Source organism: Podarcis filfolensis (assembly GCF_964270895.1).
Source record: "Podarcis filfolensis genome assembly, chromosome: W".
Classification (NCBI taxonomy): domain Eukaryota; kingdom Metazoa; phylum Chordata; class Lepidosauria; order Squamata; family Lacertidae; genus Podarcis; species Podarcis filfolensis.
In genome coordinates this window covers 2,127,323-2,143,787 of record NC_139619.1, presented here as the reverse complement: position 1 = coordinate 2,143,787, position 16,465 = coordinate 2,127,323, and the positions used below count along the sequence as shown (strand labels likewise).

The window sequence follows — 16,465 nt, the reverse complement described above, 5'->3', positions numbered from 1 at the left end:
TCTACTATTTATTTACACACTATATACAGACTACAGCATAATGGTGTCCGTTCTCTTCCGAGAGAACAGAAGAAGTGAAAGTACAGTCCAAAGTACATACAACGAAAGAGAGATAAGGTTGTCTTCCGTTCCCATAGTCTTCTCAGACAGGCACGTGATTTACAACAATCTCAAATGCAGCGACGGTGGAGTGAAATGCTAACACAGCCACCCGCTCAATCACCTTGCCCAAGAATGGAAGTTTTGAGACTGGGCAATAGTTGGCCATATGGGCTGGGTCCAAAGCTGCTTTTTTAAGAAGCGGTTTAATAATTGCCTCTTTCAGTGGGTCTGGGAAGGCTCCCTCACAGAGGAAAGCATTCACCACCCATCTCCCAGCCCAGCACTTCCTGGCTTGCTTTTATGAGCCAGGATGGGCTGTCAAGGAGACAGGTGGTTGGTTTCACTTGTCTAAGCAGCCTGTCCACATCCTCGGAGGTAACAGATTGGACTTGATCCCACGCAACTTGACTAGACAGGACTCTAGCACTCTCCCGCCCCGGCCCTGCTGCCACGGTGGAGTCTACCTCTTCCCGAATCTGAGTGACTTTATCTTTCCTGGTGTCCCCTTTAATCCCTCTTCAAAGAATAAAGACACAAGAGTCTTTCTGAGTAAAGTAACAAAATGTTTACTCACATTTCAGTTCATTTGATCCCTGAAAGGCAGGCTTTACTTGGTAGTTACACAATAAAGAGTCTGAGTTCATCTCATATGGAGACTGAACTCATGTGCTGCTGGCTGAGAGCCAGCAGACAGCAAAATTACATTAAGACAACAAAATGGATGAAAGAGAGCAGCATGGCAGCAAAAGATAAACAAGAGAATAGAAAGCAAGTGAAGCAAGACAAACAAGACTGAGAAAATGGCTGCATGACTCGGCACTTTTATGGAGTCAGCCAGAGCGATGCCCATCTCCTAGGTCACATGCAGGGGAGGGATGCTCCACACCAGTGGAAGAGGACGTTACCCTGACTGGATGTCCCCCTGCCTGTGCCCACGCTAGGGAAATACGGAATGTTGCATTTGACTGCACCAATGGATTACATCCCACAGGGATATTGTGCTGAGCTATTAGTATACAGAAGCTTTACCGACTACCATCAACAAATAAGGAAGATCCCTGCCCCAGGGAACCAACAATCTACCGTACATTTTAGCAACAGGGAAACAACAGAGGGAAGGTTTTATTTTATTAAATAATAAGTTCAGGGAAGTGAGAGATAAGGCTAACAAGGGATGACTACGCACAAGCGTAGTCTCATTTACTTGGGATGTACTTCAGCAGCATGCAAGGCCTCACAAGCGACATCACTTTTGGAGGAAGACAGGGGGGATACTTACAGTGCTTTTGTACACCAGGAATGAGAAACCCATGGTCCTCCAGATGATGCTGGACGGTATCCCGCATCATCGCTGCCAACAGGCCATACTGCCTGGGACTGATGGGAGCTGAAGTCCAGCAGCATCTGGAGGGCCTATTGCACACTGAATGCAGTATTTCAACAACTTAATCATGATTCAATTGGGAGTAAACTTCACCTCCAGTAACTTGACTGACACTCAAGTTACTGGAGGTGAAGACTACAGCAAGAGGCCCAGTTAAAGGGATTTTAATGCCATTCAAGGCTTGTGAAATTCTTACCTATTTTCTCCAAATTCTTTCTCCAGCTGGCTCAGGATCCTTCTTTTCTGAGCACTGCATGGGGTGATGATCCCAATGTTGCGAAAGCTGATGTCTCTCTTTTTGCTCTTAATTAACTTCATTAATTCTATTACCAGCTTAACTTCCTGGAGATTAATGAAGGAACTGAACAAGAAAGAAATAGAAGGGGAGGGAGAAAGGGATGAGCTGAAGGCCTTGTATTTGGATGTGTGCCTCATTTTAAAAGTTATCACAGATTCTCTCTCTTAGGGTTCTTTTGGGACATACACTCAAAGAACTGTAGAGTTGGAAGGGACCCCAAGGGTAATCTAGTCCAACTCCCCTGCAATGCAGGAATTCCAACTAAAGCACTCATGACAGATGGCCATCCAACCTCTGCTTAAAATCCTCCAAGGAAGGAGAGTCCACAGTCACCTGAGGGAGTCCATTTCACTGTCAAGCAGCTCTTACTGTCATAAAGTTCTTCCAGGTATATAGTTGGAGTCTCCTTTATTGTAACCTGAAGCCATTGGTTTGAGTCCTACCCTCCAGAGAAGGAGAAAACAAGCTTGCTCCATCCTCCATGTGACAGCCCTTGAAATATTTGAAGATGACGGTCATATCTCCTCTCAGTCTCCTCTTTACCAGGCTAAACATACCAAATTCCCTCAATGGTTCCTCATAAAACTTGGTTTCCAGACCCTTGATCATCTTGGTCACCCTGCTCTGCACATGTTCCAGCTTGTCATCACCCTTCTTAAATTGTGGTGCCCAGTACGAGACATCGTATTCCAGGTGTGGTCTGACCAAGGCAGAATAGAGTGGTACTATTACTTTCCTTGATCTGGACACTAGACTTCTGTTGATGCAGTTTAGAAGATCGTTATATTTTTTTGCTGCTGCATCACACTGCTGACTCATGTTAAGCTTGTGATCTACTAAGACACATACTACTAACAATGCCTTGTTAGTAATATAAGATGGTGTCCCCCATCTTATATTTGTGCCCTGAACAGTGCTAGATGACCTCAAAGATTGCTTCAATCCTACCTTTTTAAAAAACTCTTAAGTGTGCCCACCCACCAACAGCTAAGGAGAACATGGCCACAAAAGCTGCCACGTGCTCTTATTGTGGTGGAAAGTGGGAAAACACCAGATCATGATTGCTGCAGCCTTCCCACTGGGACATCTGGTTGCTCACTGTGAGGACAGGATGTGGGATTTGATGGGATTCTGGCCTGATCCAGCAAGCAAGCTCTTCTTATGTTCTTGATCAAATCAATCTGTGGCAGGTAAGTTACCCAAAGATCAGATCGTGAAGCTGAGGCTCCAATACTTTGGCCACCTCATGAGAAGAGAAGAGAAAAGACCCTGGAAAAGACCCTGATGTTGGGAAAGATGGAGGGCACAAGGAGAAGGGGACGACAGAGGACGAGATGGTTGGACAGTGTTCTCGAAGCTACCAGCATGAGTTTGACCAAACTGTGGGAGGCAGTGGAAGACAGGAGTGCCTGACGTGCTCTGGTCCAGGGGGTCACGAAGAGTCGGACACGACTAAACAACAACAACAAGTTACCCAAATTGTCCACCAAGCCAGAGTTCCACACCACACAGCAGACCTTTCAAATGTAGCAGGGATGACACCATATACCTGTAGTCCAGCAACAATCTGGGTTTATAACAGCACCTCTGGGAGGGAAACAGGTTTCCCCATTCCTGTCCTACAATAGAGTTCAGGACTAAATCAGGGGTGGTGCACCTTTTGTTGGGACTCCCAACTCTCATAGCTCAGGGTGGGGATGGTAAGAGATTGCAGACCAGCCATGAGCTCCTTACTCCAGGATGAGAGAGGGACCCTTGGGGTGGGGGGCTAAGCAGGGCTCTTTAGCTTTTTCTGAGGGCTGGATTAGATGGCCAGTGTGTGGCAGCTGTGAAAATGCTATGCTAGGGAACATTAGGAAAGGAATGAAAAATAAAACTGCCAACATCACAATGCAGTTACACAAATCTACAGTGAGACTGCATTTGGAATACTATGTAGAGTTTTGGTCGCCTCCTCAAAAAGGAAAAGGTTCAGGAAAAGGGCAGCCCAGATGATGAGGGGGATGGAGTGACTCCCCTATGAGGAAAGGTGGCAGCATTTGGGACTTTTTACTTTAGAAAACAGGCGACATGATAGAAGTGTATGAAATTACACATTGTGTTTTAAGTTTTCATTGTTTTTATCTGTTAAGTTGCTTTGAGATTTGTTTGTGTAAAAAGCAGCTAACAAATGTAATTACTAAAAAACAGTGTTGGCTTTATGTGGGATTTTAAATTTTGTTTCTTTATTTTACTCCTGCTAGCCACTTTGAAAAGTGCGACTACAAATTCACAAAGCAAATAAATGAAAAACTTACTTGCTCTCCCGTTCTTCCTGGCCATCCAAAACATCAAAGAGGAGGTACGGTAGGAAGGGCCATTCCAAAAAGAATCGGCTCTCTTCTGTCCATCTATAATGCAATGAGAAATCATAATAGCTTTTAAAAAGCAGTGTGCTGAGGTCTATTTGCTCAATTCTTCACTGCAGGAGGAAACACTATCCGTCACATAATCATTCACATGATGTTCCCCACATAGAGAAAACTAGCATGTCAGGGAGGTGGTGTGGGGGATGACAGAAACTGTTCTCCCTGATGTCATCGTTTTCTACATGAAGGGGAATATTCAAACAGCATGACAAACATATTCAGTGAATAGCAGTGGAAGGGCAAAAAATCCAGAGGCTTATACAGAAAAATCCAGAGGCTTACCGTATTTTTCGCTCGATAACACGCACCTGACCATAACACGCACATCGTTTTTAGAGGAGGAAAACAAGGGAAAAAACATTCTGAATGAAACAGTGGATGTATCATTTTTGTGCTTCATGCTGTGGCCACAGACATGTGATCTGATGGTGAATTTGGGGTGACCCAATGCAAAAATCCTGAGAATCCCTGTGGATCCATGCTTTGTAACCACGTTTTTGCACCATTGCAGCCCCAGGCAACAGTGGGTGTGTGATTTTGGGGGGGGGGCAGGCTGTAGCCATGGACATGCTATGTGCTCTGATGGTGAATTTGGGGTGACCCAATGCAAAGATCCTGAGGATCCATGTTTTGTAACCACGTTTTTGCACCATTGCAGCCCCAGGCAACAGTGGGTGCGTGATTTGGGGGGGGCAGGCTGTAGCCATGGACATGCTATGTGATCTGATGGTGAATTTGGGGTGACCCAATGCAAAGATCCTGAGGATCCATGTGGATCCATGCTTTTTAACCACATTTTTGCACCATTGCAGCCCCAGGCAACAGTGAGTGTGTGATTTTTGGGGGGCAGGCTGTAGCCATGGACATGCTATGTGATCTGATGGTGAATTTGGGGTGACCCAATGCAAAGATCCTGAGGATCCATGTGGATCCATGCTTTTTAACCACATTTTAAGTGGGGAAGGAAGGAAAAATACAGAATGGACAAGGAGCACGAGAGGGGTGTGCAGAGAAGCAGCTGGCTAAGAATGCAGGAGAGGGGTATAACGGGAGGGAGGAAAGGAAGGCAAAAGTTTTCCCTCACCTACCCACCCAAGCCAGCCAGCGCTCGCGCTCTCTCTCGCTCTCTCTCTCTCTCTCTCTCTCTCTCTCTCTCTCTCTCTCCTGCATGTTTTCAGCAGCACCGGAGCACAGAGACGACACTCTGCTTTCCCCTCTGCTTGCCTGGAGGGGAGGGGCTTTCCCTGCTCTTTGTTCCGTTTGAGCAAACACAGCAAGGAAACAGAGGAGGGTGGGCAGTAAGACCCTGAGGCAGAATGCAGGAAAGCAGCCACTTCCTCTTTTCAGGTTTCCCTTCTCCGAGATGCGCGATTTGATTTTTGCCTGATTTTTTTTGCCATTTGGCTCCAGGGACCACACATTCGCTCAATAACACGCACAGACATTTCCCCTTCCTTTTTAGGAGAAAAAATCTGCGTGTTATAGAGGGAAAAATACGGTATACAACCTCTTACAATAGCAGAAATGCAAGTACGTTTAGAAAATAATCAAATTTCCTGGCTGTTAGGATATCAGCCGAGATCATTTCTTACAAATACACAGATCAAAAATGAAGCTACAAGGAAACTAACAGAATATGAAAATATAGTAATAAGAGATAGCATTTCCCTTTTATACAAAACACTTATTGAGAACCAATTTTGCCCCCAACAAAATCTAAAAAGCTGGTGGGAATTAAATTGGGATAGAAACACTGAAGAGGTTAAACAGAACAATTTATGGACAAAAGCACCATATAAATTTCTGTCAGCAACTATTAGGGAACGTTCACTAAAAATTGTACATGGATGGAATTTAACACCATCATTTTTAATATACAGTATATTAAAAAAGAAAGAACAAGAAAGTGGTTAGAATGGAAGAAAAAAATTAAAGTATCAAATTAGGTTGCTGGAAAGAGTCAGGTTTGAGGCCTATGATCATGCACAGAATTTTCATTCAACTAAGTACTCACCAGTAGTGTCAGAGCAAGTACATTCATTCACACAAACACACCAGATATGATGAGCTAAAGCAGGACCCTCCAGGTGTTGCTGGAATACAACACCCACCATCCCTGACCACCAGCCAAAATTCCAGGGTAATATGGAACCGATGTCCACACTTAGGTCACCTTTTCATGAAATGCCTGTTGCCTTGAGGCAAGGTAAAAAAATTAGTAAGATGTCTACACACCGGTCAGTTTTCAGGGCATGGTCGTAGATGTAATTGGAAGGGAAGAGGCAGATCTCTGGGTGCATCCTGTACTGAGTCCTCAAGCACAGGACTGGAAGCCTGTCACTGTGTTTTTCTTGGATTTGCCCATTCAGGTGTCTGCAGAGTCGGCCCATCAGAGACTGCCTGTAGCCGTAATCCTCAGCTTTCTGCCAAAGCAAGGGAGGGGAGGAGGAGTAAAACTTTCAGGGAATGGGTTAAGCACAGGCAGCAACAATTAAAGAACAAGAGATGAGAAGTAGAAGCATGCATATGTACTCAGTACTTGGTCTGGGCCCCTTTTGCATCAATGCAGCGTGGAATGGATGCTATCAGCCTGTGGCACTGCTGAGGTGTTATGGAAGACCAGGATGCTTCAATAGCAGCCTTCAGCTCTTCTGCATTGCTCGGTCTCATGTCTCAGAGGTCCAATATTGCTCTATTTGCAATCCTTGTTTTGCTGATTTCATTTAATATTCTAATTTTCTGAGATTGTTAATTTGGGGTTTTCGTCAGCTGTACGCCATGATCATCACAATTATAACAAATAAAGGCTTGACATATCTCGCTTTGCATGTCATGAGTCTATCTCATATATTAGTTTCACCTTTTAAGTTGAATTACTGAAATAAATGAACTTTTCCACGATATTCTAATTTTCCGAGTTTCACCTGTATTTGAACTAGAGATTAGGAATGAGTGAACTATTCTGGGCTACCCAAGAGGCTTGGGAAACAGTCCCACAAAATAACCCAATCTTTTATTTATTTGAAAGTGGGAAAGATGGCAGCGTAAGAGGGTGCAGGAACTTCTCCCCTCTCCTTATGCTCTTTGCAGCATATCAGAACTAAGAGAAATGGTGGTGCTTGAGAAAAATAAAAGTCTCTCAAAGACTACTGCTATGGGAATATCCCTTGATATACATATAAAAAAATACATTCTTAAAGCAATGGCCCTATCTACTCTTGCCTCTGCCCTACCAGCCATTGGAGTGTCTCCCAGAAAAACAGTACTTGGTATATACACTTCTTTTTAACCAAAAGGGATGTTGTCTACTAACATGGTAATCACACAGGCTGATTTCACAGAAACTCACAGAATTGTGTAAATAATTTGATCAGATAAACTAACTGAATCATTTTCACTGTAGGCAGCTCATACACCATTAAGGACCTGATAGATGTTTTACTTTATTTATGCCAAAAGCAGGGTCATTAGATGCTTATAAACAGCCTGCCAGTTTTCAGCTCTACAACTTTTTTCTGGGATAGTCAAAACACCTTAATTGTTGACATACTCACCATAGATTTAACTGTAGGAGGGAGCTGCTTTGGGTCTCCAACCAGGACCAGCTTTTTGCAGCCATGAATGAGTGGGATGATAGTTTCAACCTCACAAGCCTGCATGGCCTTTTAAAAAGACAAAGGGACCAGTTTAAATGAGAGAGATCGAGAGAGATCTTAAGATCTCGCCGCACAAGTCGCCTTGTATCAAATCCTGCTATACCACATCTGCAACTCATCCATTCTGACATAATAGCCTCCCCTGACCCTCTGGATCCAGTTTTCAGGAGTCTGGGGTGGAAGGGAAGAGGCCAGGATCTTTCGATCCAGGATCTTTCAGCCTGCAGCCTGAAACCCAGGGAGCGCAGTGCCAACTTCCGCTGCGCTCCCCCGGCTTCAAGCAGCTATCCGCAAGCCTTCGGAGCCTGGCGGGAACTCCCGCTGCGCTCGGAAGGCTTGCGGATAGCTGTCTGTTCTGGGGGCTGGGCTCGGGAAAAGCTCGAGCTTCCCCTGCCGCCAGCCCCGCAAGCTCCAGGAGTGGCGGCGCGGTTGCGCGCAATCTTGCCGCCGCTCCTGGACCTGTTTTGGGGGCTTCCCCCACCCCAGCCCCACGGCTAAAAATGAAGCCGCGCACAGCCTCTCCCAGCTGGAGAGGTTGCACGTGGCTAAAGAGGAAGCCAAGACAGCCAGCGGGATGGATCCCACTCGCTGTCTTGGCTTCTTTGCTCTTTGGAGCTGGGGGGGGGGGATAATTTTTTTTCTTTATTCCCCCCCCCCAAAAAAAAACCCTAGGTGCACCCTATGGTCCGGTGCGCCCTATGGAGCGAAAAATACGGTAAGTAACAGTTAAGGACACAAGAAAATACTTATTTCACAAAAGAAAAACTGGCAATGATCTGACTCCCCCGTCTGCCCACCCACCCCCCTTTGGCAAACCACCTATGCACGCCTTGAAATAAAAAAGAGGAAAAAAGCAGGCAACACCACTAAAAACAGTCAAAACACATCAAACAAAAAAGCTGCCTTGAGGGCTTTTAATGTCAGAAGAGGGTGCTGGTGGTGGGGAAACATTTGTATAAATACAAAACAAGGCAGCCAAAGTGAACAGGGCTGTTTCTGCAATCTGTAAAAGGTACTAAAGACACCCTCCATCCTCCTGCCCCAAATATGCCCTTGCTACTGTAGTGCCTATATCCCCCACTAACCATGTCCACGATGACGCAACTCAGAGGATCACAGTCCAGCCGCTGGAATACTGCACCCAGCAGGCTGCTCCCACTGGTGCTCAGTGTGCAGCAGATGATGTGAGACTCCAGGATGATGTTCGTTTTCATGTCGCTTTGCGATCGCCCACAAACCTGGGAAACACAAGAGCCAGGAACTTCCTTATTAAGAGCACCTAATTTTTAGACAGAGACCAGTTTTCTTTCAGCTGCCTGTTTTGTTTTTGCAACAGCAGCCATGGTCAGGCAGGCAAAACAAGTCCATGCTCAGTGTGTGGTTGAAGATGAAGTCAGCTGCTTTTAGAAGAAGAACTGGATTGGATGCTAAAATGACAGGCCATAGTTCTGTGAAGGGGTACCCATTTTGCATGCAGGAGGTGTCAGCTTCAATCGCCAATATCTCCAGATAGGGCAAACAATACTGACCAAGTTAGATCAATGGCCTGACTCAGTATAAAGCAGCTTCCCAATGCTCCCATGACTCAGGATAAACACAGCCAAATACCTGCTTAGAGTCCATATGAAGGTGTATGTGTTCACCCATGTGGTGCTCAGGAAGGCAACAGTGCCCCTTAGAATTTCTCTCGGTGCCCACCAAGCCACAGCCTCACCTTCTATGGCATGAGGTGGTGAGGAAAGTTACCCTAACCCACCTTTGGAAAGCACATAGGGTTGTATCCAATCCAGTGAATGAACATGACGAGCCCATTGCGCTCATTAATCTAAATGGGTAAAAATTAACTGTATACAGTCCATAGAGCTGAAAGAGGAAGTGGGAGAAAGCCACCAGCGCCCAAGCCTCCCATGCCCAAGCCAAACACAAACAAACAAGCAAACCAGCCCCCCCCAACCCAGACATTTCCTTTAAAATGTAAAAATCCCCCGGGGTGGGCATGTTGGCCCAACAAAAGATGACATGTCCAGGATTTCCCAGACCTATGGCAACCCTAGTCTATGATTTGGCTGAGATAATGGCACGTGGCTGATGTGCAACAGAGTAGCAGCACAATCAGTGATCTGTACTAACAGGAGAGATATTCTGATTTCCTAGCTGGAGCTAATCCAAGACACAAGCACTTTTTTGCATGGTGAGATGAAGCAGTTCACCAAGGTTGTTTTTAAGAGCATCTTAGTGATGAAACTCATACCTCCTTCAGTTGAACAGTGAGCCTCTTGCTCTCTTCTGCAAGCCTGCGAGTTTCCTGCTCTAACTGTTGTTTCTGAAAGAAAGATGAGGTGGGTGGGAATTTACTCATTTTTGACATGAATACTCAACCAATCATGGGGAAGGGCATAGCTCAGTGGTAGAGCATCTACTTTGGATGCAAAAGGTCCCAGATTCAATCCCCAATGGTATCTCTAGGTAGGGCTGCCAGGTAACCCTGTCTGAAACCCTGGAGAGTTGCTGCCTGTCAATGTTGACAATAATGAGCTAGATCAGGCTTCCTGAACCTCAGCACTCCCGATGGTTTTGGCCTACAACTCCCATGATCCCTAGCTAGCAGAACCAGTGGTCAGGGATGATGGGAATTGTAGTCTCAAAACATCTGGAGGGCCGAGCTTGAGGAAGCCTGAGCTAGATGGATCTATTTTCTGACTCAATATAGGGCTGCTTACGGAAAGGAAAAAAAAAGTTCTGAACAGCCTCCCTGCTACTTGATCCCCACTTTAACTGAAGACTGAGCATCTGAGCAAGTAAAACATGTGTCTCCCCACTACCCCACATCAGGTTTCGGCCCATCCGCTGTGCCTCCAAGCCTTCACACTTTTAACTGAAGAGCATGTCTGAACTACAGTTTCAGACCACAGCCTACCGGACAGACTGAGTAGGATATAATAATCCTGGTCAAATTACACATGGCAACTAACAAGTACCTTCTCTTTGCTTTGGCTTTCGTCTATAGCACACTGGCAAGAAAGAGCATCCAGTCGTTGATCTATCTCTTTCTTCCGCTTGTGGATGTCTTGATCTTTCCCAAGGGCTGCTCGGCCTAAGGAATCCAACCAAATGCTTTTAATTTAGAAATTTATATCCCACTTTCAAAATGGAACTTTGGTTGCTTACCATTCTCACACTGAAATTCTTTTTTTTTTAATTAAATATTTATTAAATTTTTCCATCTTAATAAAAAAATCAAAAAAGAAAAAACAAAAAAAATTAAAAACACATAAAGTTTACAATCCGTATTTTCAATAACATATTTCCCTGACTTCCCCACACCTCCCCTTCTTATATTCCAATTCAAATTGTTAGTTCAACAAGTTCTTATCCCCAATTTTAAACCTTTTTATATTTAATTCATTTAAAAAACAAACAAACCAATTTTAACTTATAAACATCAATATTTGTACATCAGTGCTCATTCTTAAAACCTTTTTCTAAAGTCGACCCAAATTCCCTTCCACGAATTCCCCAATTTTCATACTAATAACAAAACAAAATAAAAAACAGATTATAATTGTACACCCTTTGGATTCCCAAACCCCACCACCCCCTTTCCCAGTTTCGATCCCCAACAGATGTCCATCAGTCTTAATCTACTATCAGCCTGGAGACCTCACATCCGAGGCTCTTAATTCTCTCTCAATTCCTCTCTGCCGGTTTTTTTGATAGTCCTTAGTATTAAACACCAGATCTCGGAGAAGCTCTGTCCCAATAAGGTCCATATTTCTTCCAGCCAGACCTCCATACTTAAAAGTGGAGCCCGAATCTTGTTTCTTACTCCTTTTAAGTCCAATTGTCCCGAAAGCTCCAACTTCCACCTTAATCAAATTTGTAATCCATAGGTCTTCAGATCTCCACATAAGGAGATCTCTCCATTCTTCAATCTCCAATTCAAACCAGATTTTCATCATCCAGTACTTATTTTCCTTTGTAACCATCATGTCAGGCCTCTGGCTCGATTTCTTATTTTCCTTTGTAACCATCATGTCAGGCCTCTGGCTCTCCTTTGTCATCTGCAAAATTACAGCTCCTCCTTCCTTTTCCTCAGAAACAACATATGTCTCCTTCTCCACACTCTCAAGTTTCTCTTTTTGTCCAGCTGCATGGGCTTCCTGAGTCAAATCCTTATCAAATTCAGTGATATTATTTACTGTTAAGTTCAGAGTTGCAACATTTGTAGCCAAAACATCCATTTGGCCTTGTAGCTTTCCCAAGAGAACAAAAACTCTGTCCAACCCAGCTTGAATTTTCCCTCCTCCAGCCATTCTTGTAATGTCCCAAATCCCCCTCTAGAGGGATTTTGGTAACTTAGTATTCTTTCCAGTTCAAATCCAAAAATCAAGTTAGTTTGTATCAGTTCTTCCTTGTTTTCAACAAAATATAACCAAATTGCAACAAATATATCCAGCAGAGACAGCAGAAACAAAGTTCTCTTTTTCCTTCTTGACAGCTAATTTTGACAGCTGTCAAACTCTTCTATATCTCCTCAACAGGCTCTCTCACGGATCACTCCCGGGTCCGGGGGGGTGGCACTTCAGCTCTCAAAATTAGTTCTTATCCTCCAATAAAATTATTTATGCTTATACTGCCAAATCGTGAAATTAATGTCTTTTACCCAATGAAGAAAAAGAAATTCTCTCGACCTTAGTTAACTAGTCCTTGCTTTAAATTATTTACAAGATGGGGAGGCGGACTTCCTGTTTGCACCTTCCCTGATCGTGCCAAATTCAACAAAAAAAATTCCTTTACAAGTCCAATTTCCGTACTACTCACGAGTTGTTACTTTTAGAATCCAATTGTTCACAAGAAGAAGTCAGCGCTCTCCGACCATGGCATGCGGCTTCACTCCGCAGGAGGAGCAGTCGACTCTCAGCACCGCGCCGCTCACCCCGTCCCCCGTTCCGAAGCCTTTAAAAAGGCTCCTTCGCAGGTCGGGGGGCGCAAATGGTGCCCGCCGAGTCACCAGGTTCACAGGCTTCAGCGCCTGTGATTTCTGAGGGTCCCCGTGTCGCCGCAGCGGCAAGACCCAGATCCTGCGAAGCCGATTCCCTCCGGAGCTCGGAGGGAATCCGCCATTAGCCGATCGCGCTAACCCGGAAGTCTGTCATTCTCACACTGAAATTCAATGCTTCTGACATTCATTAAACTGTGGGTTTATACTGTTATATTGTTATATGGTGGGGAGATCCCTAGAAATTAATAAATGGTAAGGTTTTGATTATTTCGGATATGAAGGCAATATACAAGCTGCAGAGGAATTCCTGGGCTAGCCTATGCAAAACGACCTAGCCAAGCTATGGCCATTAAGAAATAATTGTTGTTGTTTAGTCATTTAGTCGTGTCCGACTCTTCGTGACCCCATGGACCAGAGCACGCCAGGCACTCCTGTCTTCCACTGCCTCCCGCAGTTTGGTCAAACTCATGTTCGTAGCTTCAAGAACACTGTCCAGCCATCTCGTCCTCTGTCATCCCCTTCTCCTTGTGCCCTCCATCTTTCCCAACATCAGGGTCTTTTCCAGGGAGTCTTCTCTTCTCATGCGGTGGCCAAAGTATTGGAGTCTCAACTTCAGGATCTGTCCTTCCAGTGAGCACTCAGGGCTGATTTCCTTAAGAATGGATAGGTTTGAGCTTCTTGCAGTCCATGGGACTCTCAAGAGTCTCCTCCAGCACCATAACTCAAAAGCATCAATTCTTCGGCGATCAGCCTTCTTTATGGTCCAGCTCTCACTTCCATACATCACTACTGGGAAAACCAGAGCTTTAACTATACGGACCTTTGTTGGCAAGGTGCTGTCTCTTCCTTTTGAGATGCTGTCTAGGTTTGTCATTGCTTTTCTCCCAAGAAGCAGGCATCTTTTAATTTCGTGACTGCTGTCACCATCTGCAGTGATCATGGAGCCCAAGAAAGTAAAATCTCTCACTGCCTCCATTTCTTCCCCTTCTACCTGCCAGGAGGTAATGGGACCAGTGGCCATGATCTTCTTTTTTTTGATGTTGAGCTTCAGACCATATTTTGCACTCTCCTCTTTCACCCTCATTAAAAGGTTCTTTAATTCCTCCTCACTTTCTGCCATCAAGGTTGTGTCATCTGCATATCTGAGGTTGTTGATATTTCTTCCGGCAATCTTAATTCCGGCTAGGAATTCATCCAGCCCCGCCTTTCGCATGATGAACAATACAGGGCCATTAAGGGCCATTGGCAATGCAAGAGAGCTGTCCTTCCCCACTGTCCTGAGGTGTGAACAGTAACCAGGGATTTAGAAGGCTTCCCTGGGTGACTGTATTTGAGGTAACATGAAAAGAGTGCCTTTAGCAAGGTGTGCTGGGAAGAAGAAAGGGAGGCGGAGAGAGAAAGTTCCATCTTGAGCAGGCAGGCTGGGAGAACAGGGAACAAGCCCTTCTTGAGATGACCATGCTGTAAGATCTGGACTCCCTTTATCTAAACTCAGGTGTAAATATGTGAATAAATCATATTTCTTAAAGCTACACAAGCCTCTGCCGCACCTTGATTCTCAAAGGAACACAGATCCTGGGTGAGCACCTGGAACACCGCCTAGAATTTTGCTACTGCTTAGCAGAGTGGGGGGTGACACCCAATCTTTATAACAATATCCAGTGCCAGTCAGCTCCATTGATTTCAATGGGTCTACTAACATTACAACCCAGAGGTTCCTGTTATACCCCAATTACGAAACTGATTTAAAACTGCTGGGAATGACTTTTAAGAAGACTTTATAGCTGAAGTGATTTCAGTTATATTTTTTGTTTTGTGTGTGATGCTTTATTGTTGAATTATGCTTAGATAAAGCCAGAGTAAAAGCCAGAGTATATATTTGATAAAATAAACATATTTGGCTGCAGACCAGGATAGGATGGGAGGGATAGGATGGTGTTACGGGATTTCATCCCTGGTCACAATCTGGGAAAGGTCTGTCCCAGATAGAACAGAGACTGGGGGCTATGAAGAACCAACTTTTGAACCCCACTGTTAAGCAGACTAATTAGGAGACAGCAAATGGTGTGGGGGAGGAACCCTTTACAAACTACTCACTCATTCTGCGATTGGCCTGGGCATCCAGACTGAATTTCTGTACGTCCTTGCTGATCAATTTTTCTTCCCCCAGCCTCACCAGGTTGATGTCACCACAGTTTCCTGGGTGTGAAACAGACACTTAGAGCCCTGCTGAAGTACAGCTAGCTTTTTTAAACTAGAAAGACATTTGGCAAATAAATACTTTTGATCTGCTTAGCAAATCCTGAAATCTGCATCTTGCACATCCTCAATAAGAGTTAGAATAAGTTCAAAAAATGGCAACCAAAATGACCAAGGGGATACAGCAACTCCCCTACAAGGAAAGGTTGTAACATTTGGGACTTTTTGGTTTAGAGAAAAGGCAAGAGGCAACAAGCCAGATGTTTATAGAATTATGCAAGGCATGGAGAGAGTGGCTACAGAAAAGTTTCTCCCTCTGTCTCATAACATTGGAACTCGTGGGTATCTTAAAATGCTAAATGCTGGAAGTCTTAGGACAGATTTTAAAAATTACTTATTCACACAGTGCACAGTTAACTATGAAACTCGTTCCTCGTCAAGGTTCTTTTGCTGCAGACACCCTTAGGGCAGCTTACAGAAAACAAGACAAAACAACAAAATAAAAATACAACACTAAAACCAGTAAAAATAAGTGCAGCAAAGCTTTTAGTAGGTAAGTGCAGCACTAAAAGGATCCCAAAGAACCTTTAAAAAGTGTAAGGATGTACAAGAAAGGCTTTGCTTGGAGTCTACGGGATAAACAGAGGGCATCAGGGAGATTAGATTGGGGGCCTTCAGCATTCCAAACACATGGTCCACCACCAAGATCCAACCCTGTCCCAAAGGATTTCAGATGGATTCTCTGCAAGGACAAATGCCTTAGGAAAAGCAAAGCACCCACTACCTATACTGGCAGGTGGGGGAGGGTCTAAGTGACTTAAACGCGGAATAATGTCTTATTCTTCAGTTATGACCAAGCCAGCTGTGAATTCCACAGATGAGAACGGGCCAAGAACTCATCATACCCAAAGGCTTTTCCTTGTCCTGACATTTTTCCTTGAACTCAACAATCATTATTTTCATGAGGTGATCTAGAGCAGCATTGGACGGAGCACAGACCAGCACACGGTTCCTCTTGATCTTGCTTTCTACAGGATTCTCTTTCCCAGATCTCTGGAGATTTAAAGAAAAAAAAAAGTCATAGGGTTGTAAAATATACCTAGAATATACCCATTGAAACAAATCAACCATATAGTCATGCCCAGACTAGGAGTGCATACAGTAATTGAAGTTGGGTCTTTCAGAGGTCATCTAGTCCAATCCCTGAAAAAATAGCTGGGTAAAAGACCCACTGTAATGGAAAGCCTGCCCACCTCCAGAGGCAGTCCTGTGCACTTTTGAAAAGCTCCTGCCCCTGTGAAGTACCCTCTAATATTTAGCCATTAGTTCTAGTTCTGCACTCTGGGCATAAAGAAGACTGAGAAAAAGTTAAGTGCAATAATGCAGGGCAGTCGTCTTCCACCTTTTCAGATCAAA

At 44.5% G+C, this 16,465-nt stretch overlaps 1 protein-coding gene across 3 annotated transcripts in view; it reads right to left on the bottom strand.

Annotated features, from left to right (window-relative positions):
- LOC310753784 (putative helicase senataxin) overlaps nucleotides 1-16,465 on the bottom strand; it is a 200,780-nt gene that overhangs the window by 15,158 nt on the left and 169,157 nt on the right. For all 3 annotated transcript variants that reach the window (XM_083595122.1, XM_083595124.1, XM_083595123.1), the window contains 9 exons: nucleotides 15,955-16,102; nucleotides 14,948-15,049; nucleotides 10,827-10,942; nucleotides 10,100-10,171; nucleotides 8,934-9,086; nucleotides 7,747-7,854; nucleotides 6,428-6,615; nucleotides 4,082-4,174; nucleotides 1,683-1,847 (listed from right to left, as the gene is read on the bottom strand). In XM_083595122.1, the coding sequence (XP_083451248.1) occupies nucleotides 1,683-1,847; nucleotides 4,082-4,174; nucleotides 6,428-6,615; nucleotides 7,747-7,854; nucleotides 8,934-9,086; nucleotides 10,100-10,171; nucleotides 10,827-10,942; nucleotides 14,948-15,049; nucleotides 15,955-16,102 (1,145 nt within the window). The remainder of the gene's footprint in view (nucleotides 1-1,682; nucleotides 1,848-4,081; nucleotides 4,175-6,427; nucleotides 6,616-7,746; nucleotides 7,855-8,933; nucleotides 9,087-10,099; nucleotides 10,172-10,826; nucleotides 10,943-14,947; nucleotides 15,050-15,954; nucleotides 16,103-16,465) is intronic.